The 13778-nt window shown below is 39.4% G+C and overlaps 1 protein-coding gene across 4 annotated transcripts in view; it reads right to left on the minus strand.

The window, feature by feature from the left end:
* Positions 1 to 13778, minus strand: part of THOC2 (THO complex subunit 2) — an 81771-nt gene that overhangs the window by 64629 nt on the left and 3364 nt on the right. For 2 of the 4 annotated variants that reach the window (XM_090060154.1, XM_090060151.1), the window contains exons 2-4: positions 9594 to 9649; positions 6704 to 6795; positions 4388 to 4439 (exon numbers count right to left, since the gene is read on the minus strand). In XM_090060154.1, coding sequence (XP_089916280.1) covers positions 4388 to 4439; positions 6704 to 6795; positions 9594 to 9649 — 200 coding nt within the window. Of the gene's footprint in view, positions 1 to 4387; positions 4440 to 6703; positions 6799 to 9593; positions 9650 to 13778 lie in introns of all 4 variants that reach the window. The other 2 variants (XM_090060153.1, XM_090060150.1) reach the window with 1 other exon arrangement.

Below are 13778 nucleotides of genomic sequence, written 5' to 3' on the forward strand. Positions count from 1 at the left end.
TTTCCCACTCTAATCCCACACCTTTCGCCCACAGGGTACTTTGCATTTTCTCCCCAGATAACCTCCGGGGTGAAAGGCCATTATTTTTAAAGACAATGGTCCCTTCCAATAATTCTTTGAAGGCAGTGTGAAACATTCCATCCTCCACTATTGCTCATCCACATAGCAGATAATAAACATATAATACAGGCAGTTACTCAGACCCCCTCTACACATCACAGGTATCATGCAATTAAATTGTTAACTATGCAATTAGTTCAAGACCAGCAACACATGCAAAATAGTTATCACATGATAAAAAGCTCCAACCAGCTATAAAATTAGACCTCAAAATTGTCTACTAACTTCATAGCTGGTTGCTGCTGAAGTTTAATTTGCACACACAGTAAGGTGTCCCCTGGAGTTGGGAGCCCTATTAGCTAACACGGCTACCAAATGCAGGGATGCACTATGCCCAGCATGAAACCCCCAAGCCCTGGGGATCACAGCTGCTATGATTCCCAATGTCCAAGGAGGCCTGAGATGCCCGATGCACACAAGGCCCTTAGCCCTGGCTACAACTCACACACAGCCAGGACCAAGAGTCCCACAACTGACAGGTAATAATAAGGCACAATTGGATCTAATGTGCAATCCTGCAATCATGCATCTTGCCATACATGTGTAGCATAGCAGGATGGGTGATTGTGTGGATCATGCATTACATCCAATCGCGTCTTTACCAGAATGTGTAGAGGGGGCCTCCGCCATGGATCTAATTGTTCTAACCCCATTCACGAATCAGGTGATAGAACTTGAGGAATTCCAATTTTTTGCAGTTCGTTTTAAAAAACTAGGAAAGGGTACACAATAATACTGTGAAAAAACCAACACATCGCAATCATAAGGTCAAATGCTTAAAAGTTAAGGTATGCCAAAATAATCGGCCGATATTGATCCGATTCTGGATATGCTTGAGGAGTAGCATCTGGCTGGTAAATCTGTTGGGGTGGAAGTGCATGAGGGGAGGGGCAGAGCAAGGCCCCCATGGCGAGGAGGGAGTGGGACTGCAGCTAGGGCAGGCACTGCCCAGCCAGGGTGAGGCCCGGGACAGAGCCACAAATGGCTTGATGGGTAGGGGAGATGGGGCAGCTCCCACTGCTGCACGCATCCCCAGAGAAGGCATGCGGGTCATGTGTCCCCTGGAACCATGAGTAGGGCAAGGGCAGGCTGCTGCTGTGGGCTGGAGCCGGGGTAGTGCCAGGTTCTTCCTGGAGGTGGGGCTGGGCCAGGGCTGCACTCACGGCAGACAGGGTGGCAGCAGCGCTGGAAGTGGGGTTTGGCACATTTTGGGGTGGCTGTAGCTCATACCATAGCCCCCCCCTCCATCATCACTGCTGCCCAGCTCAAGCCCTCTCTCTCTTCCCCACCCCCCACGAGGAGTCCAGTACCACCCCCAGCCTACAGCAGCATCCCACCCTCGACCTGCACACAGATCCAGGGACCACATGACCCCCTATACCTCCCCTGGGGGTGCACGTAGTGGCAAGAGCCACCGACCCCCTCCCCGCCCCCAGACATTCACGGCTCCATCCCACACCTCATTCGTCCCAGATGGGCAGCACCTGTGACTGCCTGAGCCCATTCCCTCCCTCACCACAGAGGCCTCCATCTGTCCTCCCTGCCCCCTGCAACAGACTTACTGGCTGGACACTGCTCTTCAAGCTGCCAGGCTGCATTCCTGGCCCCAGGCACGCTGAGGCTACATACAGACACACAGCATTTATTGATAACATTATCAGCTGCATCAGCCAAAACAAGATGATTGCCGGTAATGTCCACTGTCCTCTTACTGGTGCCGATATGATATGGACCGATGCATCGGCACACCTTTAATGAAATTATCGTATTTTTTCTGCAGGGCACCAGCCTCATTCAGTGTACAGGGAGAAGATTTGGGGATGAATCTAAGCAGTATAGTGAATGGTGAATCTAAGCAGTATAGGGAATGTTGTGTCTAAGAATTTAGCATTATTTGTCACAGAAGTCAGACGACAGTTAACACACCATAGGATTGTAGAAAGTGAAAAAATGCTTCCCAGTTACATGTTGCCATGGAAAGCCTGATTACATTCTTGCCTCTGCCAGAGTTCTTACATGAAGGTAGTCACTTTATCAGTTTGATCGTGAGGTCCCAGTACACTATTTGTTATCTGACTTCCCAATTTGAGATGCTAGTATGCTTATGGAAGTACTAAGCACTCACATGGCAACGTAGGTCAATGGGAACTGTGATCTGAATGCAAAGTGCCATTATTATACCAAGTACTCGACAAAAGTGATATGTGGAATCTGACTCTCCAGGCACCCAAAAATTTGTGGATACTTTACCCTCAAAGTGTCCTTCACTTCGCTATTTGTACAACTGAAAGATTACACAGGAGCATGCAGTAATTGAGTTCAGTGGGAACTGTGACAACAACTGTACTACTTTTTGTGACTGCCCTGAAATACCAAAGTGATAAGCATTATATAAAGGCCATATACAAGTTAAAAAATTCTGGCTTCAGATAAGGATTGAAGACAACATATTAAATAGGGGCCTATGGATCAACCGGGGCAAACAAGTATTGGTCATTACGTAGGTGCTCTCTGGAAATGTCCAGGCGTTATTGCTTCTACTGGAAGAGTTGCCACATTTTTGGTAGAAACTAGGAGCATACAAACACTATTCCTCTGGGAGAAAAATATTTCAGCATCAAAATGGAAGATGTCGCTTGTGCAAGAAAATCTCTTGCGAGAAAGAATGCTCCAGTCCCCCTGCTCCCCACTCCCAGACAGGGGAATGGAGGGGAAAGGAGCAGCCACCGCCACTACTTCCCTCTTCGCCCAACTGGGCACTGCCGAGCTTGGGACGTTTCTTCCACTGCTCCCGCAGCTGCCCCCCCTGCTAATTTCCCAGACCAGGGTGATCCTGGGGTTCAAGAGCAATGGAGCAGCCACTGTTCCTCCCACCTTCTCCAGATGACAATCACCCTGCTCTGATGAAAACACAGGAAGCAGGGGAAAGGGGATAGACACAGGCTCTACACTTGTATGCTCAATCTCTAGGAAAGATTTCTACCAGTATAAATGAACACCTGTTCGTGACCTCCATCTTCTATAATGAATGAGGCAAGATTCCCCATGGAAAACCTTATGTGATCATAATTAATTAATTAAAAACTGCATTGCAATGCATAACAAATGCCATTAAAATTGCACAATCAACCCATATTCTGACATTTCCTAACCCATGTGCTCAGCTTTGCAACAATAATATTCTTTCGGGCATGCAATATCTTATCTAGGATGTTGGGGGATGGGCAAAAGGGAAATAAATAAAGGTCTTATTAAAAACAAGATAAATGATAATCTTTCTGTTATAAAATCTAACAGTAAAAAGTTTTAGAGGATGAAAGGAAGGACTTTTTTGGTCATCTTATGTATCGTAAAAGAACAGCAGAGATTTTTTTCTGTTGCATATTCTTGTGAAAGTGTTCAAATGGCTTACTAACATTTTTCTGCCACTATTTTCCCAGCTGCCCTAAGGTATTTTTGAACAATAGGTACAATGTAAATCTAAGCCCCACTTCATTAACAACAGTTAATACGAATAATGCTATAGTAGCAGCTCTATTATTTACAAACTGCACTGGTATTACCAGTTTATAACAGCTTTTGGTTGGAAAAAACTGTAATTAAGAGTTCTCATAATCTGTAAAATAATTAATTCTATAGCCTACTGATATACGTATTTAAAAGCAAACCTCTGTACCTCTCTTTGATACATATGGTATCATTAACTTTAACAAGCCTATGGATTAAATGAAGGTTGCACACTCAGGACAGAAGTTTACATGTTGAACCCTTCCTTCAGAATATTAAAATGAATGTTGGGTGTGAAATTATCAACAAAACTTTGGTACGTAGTTAAAAATACTAAAATGGTTAAAGCCAGTAATCTGAATCCCCTTTTTAGAAGTTTAGATTGCCTGATGCACTGCATCAACACATTCTGAATTAGTATTACTAGTAAAAACTTCAAAACTGCTTGTCCAAGTGAACCCCACAATCAGATTTGGGGTAATGACAACTTGTAAATAATTTATTTGAACCTTGGGAAAGTATGAGAAGTGCTTTTTATTTTCTTGTATATTCCAATATAGAAAGAGATGTACTATAACTATGAATCGTTTAAGAATGTGTAGTTGCAATAATGCAGAATACAATATAAACATTTAAATTGCTTTCTTGCACTGCTGGCTATACTGACTGCATTTTAAAAGGCTATTTTCTATGGAGAAGCTAAGACAGAAACATTTCCATTAACCTGCTACATTGCTGAAGAGAAATGAAACAAACATACCTAATATGCAGAATACATCAGCTAGAATGGAGGGCATATCTTCCCGAAATTCCTAACAAGAAGGGAAAAATTGTAAGAATAGAAATCCCACTTGCTGCAGTTACAATATTTTTAGCTTACAGGTTTAGTAAAGAACCTGACACTTGATAAAAACATAAATTTAAATCTACTAACTTTGCCTATGTTAAGTCAGTGAACTAGAGCAGTTTAATTATAAAATGTTTAATATATAATGAAATATGAAGGAACATAACAGCCATTACCACTGGAACTGAAAATATACTAAAAATTGTAAAAATCAATCAATCATTCAATCTTGACAACTGAAATAAAATCATGTCTGAAGGCAATGTACAATAAGCTTTAGAAGTGCACTGTGCTAGAAATGTCTTTGGTAAAGACTGAAAAGACACTTAAGTGCCTGCTGTCAGGTGCTTCCAAGAAGGAAAACAACTTTGGGAATGACATTTTCAATAACCACTCAGCAGAAAGATATAGGACTACACATGTAAAATTTCCCAGAATTCAGTAAACACTTCAAAGGCCATGATTTGGTAAATGACATATTCTGCTTTTCACCAGAGGATCCTCAATATATTTTCTATAACTACCATTTTTTTTGTTTTAGGAAATTGTTGATTACAGCGCATTTTAACTGAACAGTTTATGCAAAAAAGGAGAAGTTATGCTTTAAAAAAGCAAGTCTGACCACCAAAAGAAAAAAATTGTTCGCTCTCCAATAGACTCAACCTTATTAACATCAATCCACAACATTTATATAATTGATAATGGAACCGAACATGCTTATATTAAGTCGGATGGAATAAGTCTATCTAGAATACTAGAAAAGATAAATGGTGATACAGGTTTTAATAATCAATAGTTTAAGAACTGCAAGACCAGAAAATATAATTCACTGCCAAAAGTTGCCATTTTTAACCCAATTATCACTGAGGGAGTGGTTTCATTCTTTATATAACATTTCAAATGAGTCAGTCATGATGTTTAAAGAAACATTTGATGCATCCTAACATTTTCAGTATCACTAGCAATCACTTTCATAATGCTACTATTGCTTAACGGAAATCAAAAGAAAGATCTTAAATTCTTGACAGGACTTAACAAGCAGATGCAATAAAACATTTTGTCCTTTGAACATTTCTCTCCCTTGCTGCCATCTTCTATTTTCTTAAAAATTTCTACTCAGGTTCCTCATCTGCTCTTCTCCTGAGCAGAAGTCTGTTCAGAATTAACTTTAACAGTTTCATTTATTTTACAGATGAAGAAACGTGACAACTTTGTATAAATAAACAAACTTAAACATCCCAGACATGAGAAATATAGTTCATATTAGTTTTCTGCTGAAAAAAGCAGGAACAGACAACCTCACCAAGTTCTACTCCAAGTGAAAGATGTATCTGCAATTCTGTTTTTTCTGACTAAGGTTCAGCGGTATTTGCATTTAAAAAAAAAAATCAAAACCAACATAGTGTGCTACATGCACAATTCTCCGTCTTTGAAAAGAATATGAAAGTATGAATCATAAGTGGCAGATATTACTTACAAACTGCTTAATGCCCTACTGGAGAAGATTCAGATATCAGGGTAATAAAAGTAATATAAAGAACTTAGATAAATAAAAGAAAGTTGGGTTGGCCATAAAATCATGGGAATTAAGAATCTCTCACCAATTTAGTAAATGTCTGAAAAAAAAAAAGAAATGGAAAAGTAGGAAGGAAAATTATATCTGCCTTCAAATTTTTAATATGTATTAAACAATTTAAAGGCACTTTTTAAAGCAGTGAATTTTTAAAAGCAATTTAATGCGTGTTTACACAGGCACATTGCACTTTTTCATCCCTTTGCCAAGAAGAGGCTAAATATATATATATTGTTTCATTTTAGAAATCAGACTTGGAGAAGACATTAGGTAGCATCATATTCATACTGGTCCAGCAAGTCAAATACAAATGGATAATGATCATTAAAACACCACAGGCTGATCAAAACTGCCATAAATTAAAAAAAAAATCATCTTAAAAAAAAGTGAAAGAGCAACTGCTCCTTACATTAAAAGCCAGCAGAAAAATATAAAGTGTAGGCACTCTAATTTTTAATGTCACATCCAATGAGGAAAGAGGATACAGTTGTTACAGAACATCTATCCAATTTACTTATAATGTTAAGGCTAAAAATAACTTCATTAAAAAGTTAAGGGATTAAACTTGCACGTAAGGTGCACTATTTACACCAACTTCTATAAGCAACAAGGCTAAATAAAACACTCAAAAGTAATTAGCAAAACTAGATACTTACTATGACATCACTGAGAACATTAGCAGCTTGGTCATGCTTTAGGTTTCCCCTGACAACATGATATGCAAGCTCATATAGAGCCTGTTGGATGTCTGCTAAACATAAAATAGTTTAAGAACAGGTTAAATAATCTGTGGTTTAGCTCTTCGGTACTTCTAAAAGGATTCTATAGTTAATGATCAGAGAGAATATGCTGCTGCTGCTGGGTTGTTTTTTTTTTAAGTCTCCTTCAACCATAGGCTTATTTGTATTATAGTAATAACTAAAATTTCCAGCTGAGAAGTAGATTCTCAATGGTCAAGGCACTGTACTACTGCACAGTGAAAAATGGTCTTTTACCTAGAGCTGCATTCTGAAAGAGTTCTCAAGATCATGGATCTTCTTAACTAAACCGATCAGCTTGGGATTGCAAACCTCTAACCTGAAGTTAAATTAACAGTGAAATGGCTTACTTTCAGGGTTGGGCAAAAAAAACCTCTAAAAATTTTTTTAACTTTGACACAGTACTTTTCAGGGGTGCATCGATAAAGATTTTCTTAGCTGATACCAATGGCCAATTTATTAACCAGTTATATTGGCAGATACCGACCCAACAGCCAATTTACAGGAATGCAGCCAGGCAGCTTAGAGAGCAGCATCCGGACAATAAGTCTGTGAAGGGAAGGGACAGGGGGGAGGGAAGGGACGGGACAAGGGCAAATGAAGGCCCTGATGGTGAGGAAGGGAGTGGAGCAGTACTGCCCACCCACCCAGGGTGGTGAATGTGACTCCAGGAGCGGAACAGAGCTGCGCATGGACTGCCCAGGGGTGTGCAGGGGACGGGGGGGGGGCAGCTCCCTGTCACCGCATGCACCCTCCGAGGGAGGCATGGGGGCATGTGCCTCCTGAATTTGTGCAGTGAGCAGGCTGCCCTTTGCAGGCTCAGGGCCAGGGGCTGTGATGGCCTCTTCCCAACAGGGGGGCTGGCTGGGGCCACACTGGGAGGGGTGGCTACAGGTAATTATGGAATCGTTACAGCCACCCCTTCCAGCGCCGAACCGAGCACAGCCACGGCCTAGTTCCCCTGCCAGGAAAAAGGCTGGTGCAGCCTCTAGCCCCAAGCCCACAGTGAGCAGCATACCCTCGCCCCGTGCACAAATCTGGGGGGAGAGGGGGCACATGCCCCCCATGCCATCCCCAGAGGTGTGCACAGCAGCAGTAAGCCTCCTTCCCTTCCCCACCATGTCCTCCCTCCCAACCTACCCACACTCTCCCAGACGAGCCGCCCAGGGCTCTGCCCTGCTTCCAGGGTCTCATTCACTGCCCTGGCAGGGCAGCACCTGTCCCTGCCCCATTCCCTCACTTGCCACGGGCATCTCAAGATATCCTCCCCCACTCTACCTCCCCACCACAGACTTACCAGCAGGAGACCGCTCTCCAAGCTGCCTGGCTGCATTCCTGACGCTGCACTTGCTGCAGCTGCGTGCACACACATGGCATTTATCGGTGGCATTATCAGCTACGCCAGCCAAAAACATCAATTGCCGATAATGTTAATTTCCCCTTTGTTGGTGCCAATCTGATATGCCACCGATACATCAGTGCACTTCTAATATTTTTAATGATGAAACTCCAATTCATCAAGGTTTAAATCAATCTCTAAACAACAGAAATCAAGATGACACTAATGTGGAGGATATTCCACATTACCCTACTACACAGTTTTCACCTTCTTTTGAAGTGAATGGTAATGGTCATCATCAGAAACATAGTCATGAACCTCAAGTAGGAGCCAGCACAGCAACTCTTATCCTCTGAGTCTCTAGTTTGAATCACGTAATCGTAATACTACCAATATAACTGTACACTTTGCTTGAACGTCAAATGCTTAATTATTTCCCAGAATCTAATTAGATTTTTCAGACATAAGCAAACATAAAACAAGCTCCTGAACTAGGTAAAATTCAGGGAAAGTCTGAAATTCAAGTTTACTGGTGGGGGCAGTGGGGGGGGGGGAATCAATACAGGAAAGGGATTGCCTAGAATTCAACAGATGTTTAGGCCATTGAGTTTACAAAGCTTAAAACAATGTCTTATGCTAGACATACATGGAGACTATTTTTTGTAATTTTAATTATTTTTTAAGATTAAATGATCTAATTCAGCTAAGTTATTTATAATGACCCTCTGCTTTTTACAATAAAGAATTCCCTCTGCTTTTATAGTTTCCTAAAACTACTCCTCTAACAAGATCCCCAGACGCCATCCAAACAAAGCAAACACCTCCATGGTCGCAGTTACATGGAGCATCTTCTTCCAAAGGAGGACAGCAAAAATGAAACAAATATGCAATTTCTCTCATATATGTTTCAAAACTGTTGCTATCGTTTGTTACTGGCCATTTTAGTTATCCAAATTCTATGTTTAAATTTAATTTCCCCAACCCCACCCCAAATTTGGAACTGAGAATTATTTCTCAGCATTCAGTAAACTGAATACATGCACGAATGTTTACTCTCTGAATTACGCAGCTACCTCAATACATGTCAAGAATTTCTTGCACACAAATTTGAGAGAGAACATTTGTTGAGGGAACAGTTGTATTCTAAAAAACAAAAGCTGTGTCAAGAACTTGCCACTCAACAGGAAGGATAGTTTCCTTCTTCTCTAACCCATGGACTACAGAGTAGTTGTCCACCACTAGCTTGGCATTGTTCTCTCATCAGGATTTGGGGTGCAGTGAATCTGTGCAAGTAACCTTTGCTATTTACATATTTTCCCTCCTTAGAGTGCATTAATAATCACAGAAGTCACAAAGGCACATATACCCATGGAATGATTGGATTGTATACACATAACTTCCAATAATTTTGTAGAAGGTTTCTTTCAAGAAGGAAAAAAATCAATTTACCTCTGAAATTCATATCATGGCTTTTACTGTCACTGAGAGTACGGCATAGCTGCAAACTGAAACGAGAAATATTGTTTGACATTTAAATTACAAAAATCAGAACTAAATGTCAGCTACAAAAAATGTACTGCCCCATACACTTGGATAATGCTGACTATAAAATAAGTTCAAAACTTAACAGAAAATCTGATAACAAAGCTAGAACAGTCTGTGTTGAACAAAAGGCTCTCCCTCCAACATACAACCAGGGCTTCCAGACCTTGTCTTTATACTTTCTCACAGTTTCAGTTTGAGTAGCAGAAAACTGAGAAATTAAGACATCATAAAGACATAAATGAAGGCAAGGGAGTACTATGTTAACACATGATTAAACCATGACAAGCAGGTAGCCTTGTGATAGATGTTACTGAACTGTGAAACATATGAATACCTAGAATATGTTTATTTTTTAATACAGAAGTACCAGCATGATTTCCTTATGAACATTTTCAGTAAGCACACTCATAAAGCCTTTACGTTTATCTTAAAGTAAAAATACAGAAAGAGAAGTACGTACTGCTCAGTTTTACCCTCGAGATGCCCACAGTATTTTGTAGAAACCCATTAAAGAAAATGCAAGTCTACGCAAATAGCCTTCTAAATTACCACTGTAACCTGTATGTATTGTAAAAAACAAAAATGGATGGTGGATGATAACACTGTGCATATTTTAAGATTTTTTAATTGAAATGTCTGTGCAACAGACTTTTGCAGGCAAGCCAGACTTGGATTCAAGTAAGTTTCTCAAAACAGCAGTGATCACATGTTCTCACTGAGACATCAGGCTTTAGGATTGTAATTTATATTTAAAAGCAGCAACCTACAAATAAAATGGTAACTCTCTACATTTATAAAACTATAAAAGAGTACACAACTCAGATTCCTGACATTTCATGAAACACACACACGTTAAATTTACAGGTCATTGTATGGTACATCCCACTCCAACATTTTTTAGGAATGTGAATAATGAATCAGTCCTATGCCATTTCTCTGTAGTAGAAGGTATAATTATGATATTCTCTCCTACTGGAAATTATTACTGTATTCTCCTAGTTGATTTATATAAACCTATATGGTGAAATACTAACAATGCCTGATAGCATGACAACAATAATACTTTTTTTTTTTTTTTTTTAAACAGAGAGCTCCTTTAGCAAGTAGCCAGTCAGTTACGTTGTTCGTAACCAGTACGCCACTGCCTTCCAATCTGGCCCAAACAGCTGTTCCATCAATCAAAGGAAACCATTTAACAACCAAAAGGTGTACATGCTGAGTAAGGCATTAAGAAAATGGGTAGTTTCATATTTAAATATAATGCAATCAGCAGGCACAGAGTGCAACTATGTTGTAGGAGCTTTGCTCCTGCAAAAAGTGATAGTCTAGCCCAAACTGTCTTACAGTTACAAAACAGAAAACAATAGATCATTTCTAATTTAATCCACAACATGTATGGAAGTCAAGCTCTAAAGGTAGTTGTAACGGTGGTCTATTTTATTCTGATTTTTTTCTATTCATTATAAAATGAAGATTAAGGGGGGTTTTTTTGTTTTTGTTTTGTTTTGTTTGGTTTTTTTTACAGAAAATGGTGCATTAATCATACTATTTTTAAGGCATTAGATCTCAATCTAATCTATGCCTACTTCAGTATTTCTTAAATGCTATGTGTATTCACTGCTATACTCTGTTTAAAGCTAATGAAATTAAACTCTAGATCTGACAACAGGATCCACTTGGACAACCTTCAGCCCACATGCACAAAGGTTTTCTGACGTCAGCAATGACAAGTCCCAACTGTACTGTTAATAGGTCCTACCAGACCAAAGCATACCTAATTCAGGAGTAAGGATTTCAATTTGTTCTGCACAAGCAGCAGTAAGTTCTTCCCAAATAATCAAGACGCTAAGAATAATATTGTGTGCAGAAGAAACAGAAGCCAGATTTTTAATCTTCATCCCAGAGTATTCACAGATAAAGGCTACAACATAAACATGAAGCCTCAACCTCAATCATATCCTACCACCTTCAAACCAACTTATACATTGAAAAGAAACTATACACAAAGAACTCCTTATTACAACAGCAATTTAGATATTTAAAATCAAAACAAAAAAATCCCACAATTTCTTTTTAGCACTTACAAGCTACAAAACTCTCTTCTGAGGAACTGTCTACATGGAAAAGTTATACCAATGAATTTAAACCAGAATGATCCTGCCATGTAGATGCTCTTGCTCTACCAGAGAAGCCTTTTATTCAAATTAGGTTACACTGTCTGGGAGAAGTTTGAGATAAAATGAAAATAAAATTTATTTTATTTTTTTACTAGAGCAAGAGCATCCCAGAGAGAGCAGGGAAGTGGATAGTAATAAAACTTTCCCTTGTAGACAAAGTCTAAGACACTGAAAATACAAGCCAGGTCAGATCTACACTAGTATTGCTCTACCAGCATAAATATACCAAAGTATTTCTAGTGTGAGCAAAGGCACACCAGAAAAGCTACTCTTTGGATTGGGAGCGCAGTACATACAAAAAAGCCATGCTAGAAGTGAAGTTTTACCCACTTCCCTGAATTTGACATCTTTGAGCACCCTAAATTTAAGAACACTTTAAAATGAAAACATACTAAGCACCACAGTATTTTTTTTTCTTTATTTTAATGTTGGGAAGAAAGCAAATGGAGAAAGGAGCAAGGCCTGGGCCAACAGAAGGTATATACAGCAAGAGCAGACTCCAGAAGCTGCAAAGATACCATGAAAATTGCACATAACTGCTTGGTTTAAATGATGTCAACAAAATTGGTTATTTTTTTAGTCATGGAACACAGGAGGCAAAGCATAAGTCAAATAAATGCAATGAACGCAAGACAGATATAAGCCCTTTCTAAGGAAATTTTTAAAAGTGTAAATTATTTTAAAATAAATAACTGAATAGCATAAATAATGCAAGTCCTAAGGCAAGGGACTGACAATCCAAAATAGTCCCCCTCTCCCCCAAAACCGCCCCCCCAATACACCTATACCAAAGAGCTGTATTGCAAGAACATATGTAGTGTGAAAGAGATGTAAGGTTTACAGGAGATAAAAGGTGTGCGTGAGGGTGGGGGAAGGTGGAATAAACCATCTTTTTTAATACTCAAACCCTAAAGTTTTCTCCAACTAGGTCAATTTTAACCTTGGGTTTTTATGTAACAAAATTTAAGTAAATATTGAAGGGAGTTAAGCCAAGACTTTTGGAACAAAAATCCAAGTATTTTAATTTTTTTTTTAATGCTTTGAAAGGAAAATAGGCCTCGCTTCAATTTACTGGTCCTGCCTCCAACCACACAAATTTTAAACCCCCTTAGGAATTTTTTTATAATTTTTGTATTGCACTGAACAAATCTAAAGTCTATCCATGCTTTCATTCCACTAAAGCATGTGTTCATTCATTTGCAACAGGTCTTAAAACCGCAATATACATTTTGAATTTAAATTAAAAATCAGAAGGCTCAGTAACTTCAAAAAAATAAAACCCACAGACTCCCTAATGAACAATACTAAGGGATAGGGTAGCCTCTTTAATGATACCATGAACACAGACAGAACTGTGAACTTTGTAAGAAGCTCTAAGCAGTCCTTATAAATAACTTTCTATCTACAGATCTCAAGTCTTTTACAGAGAACTGTTATCTCCATGTTACAGGCAAATAAGAAGAACAGAAGTGAAGGCTATAGAGGAAGAAATTGGACTCAGACCTCTTAGCACAAAACACAACATCCCATCCACTGAAAAACACTCCTGCCTGAAGAAAAATTGTATATGGAAATAATCAATAGAAAGGTCCGAAACCTACAAAGGTACGTAACTTTAGTGATGCGGGTAGTCCTTTTGTCAACACAGTAACAGCACAGCTCTTCCATGTAGAATGGCAGAGCTGGGACCAGACCCTTGTTTTTCTGACCCTTAGTGCTGTGCATAAAGCACTAACCAAAACTATTCATACTCTTCCTGTGAGTGGTCATAGACAAGCTTAAGGTGACTGCAGGATGGATTCTCAAACACTGGACTCAAAGGGTCCATAAATTATTTTAGTTTATTTTGAAGATAAACATAACGCATAAGCTGCTGGCCAATGAAGGCTTATCAAAGCTACACTGAAAGAGC

Source organism: Crocodylus siamensis, chromosome 8, assembly GCF_052110815.1.
Source record: "Crocodylus siamensis isolate JL-2025a chromosome 8, ASM5211081v1, whole genome shotgun sequence".
NCBI classification, from domain to species: Eukaryota; Metazoa; Chordata; order Crocodylia; family Crocodylidae; genus Crocodylus; species Crocodylus siamensis.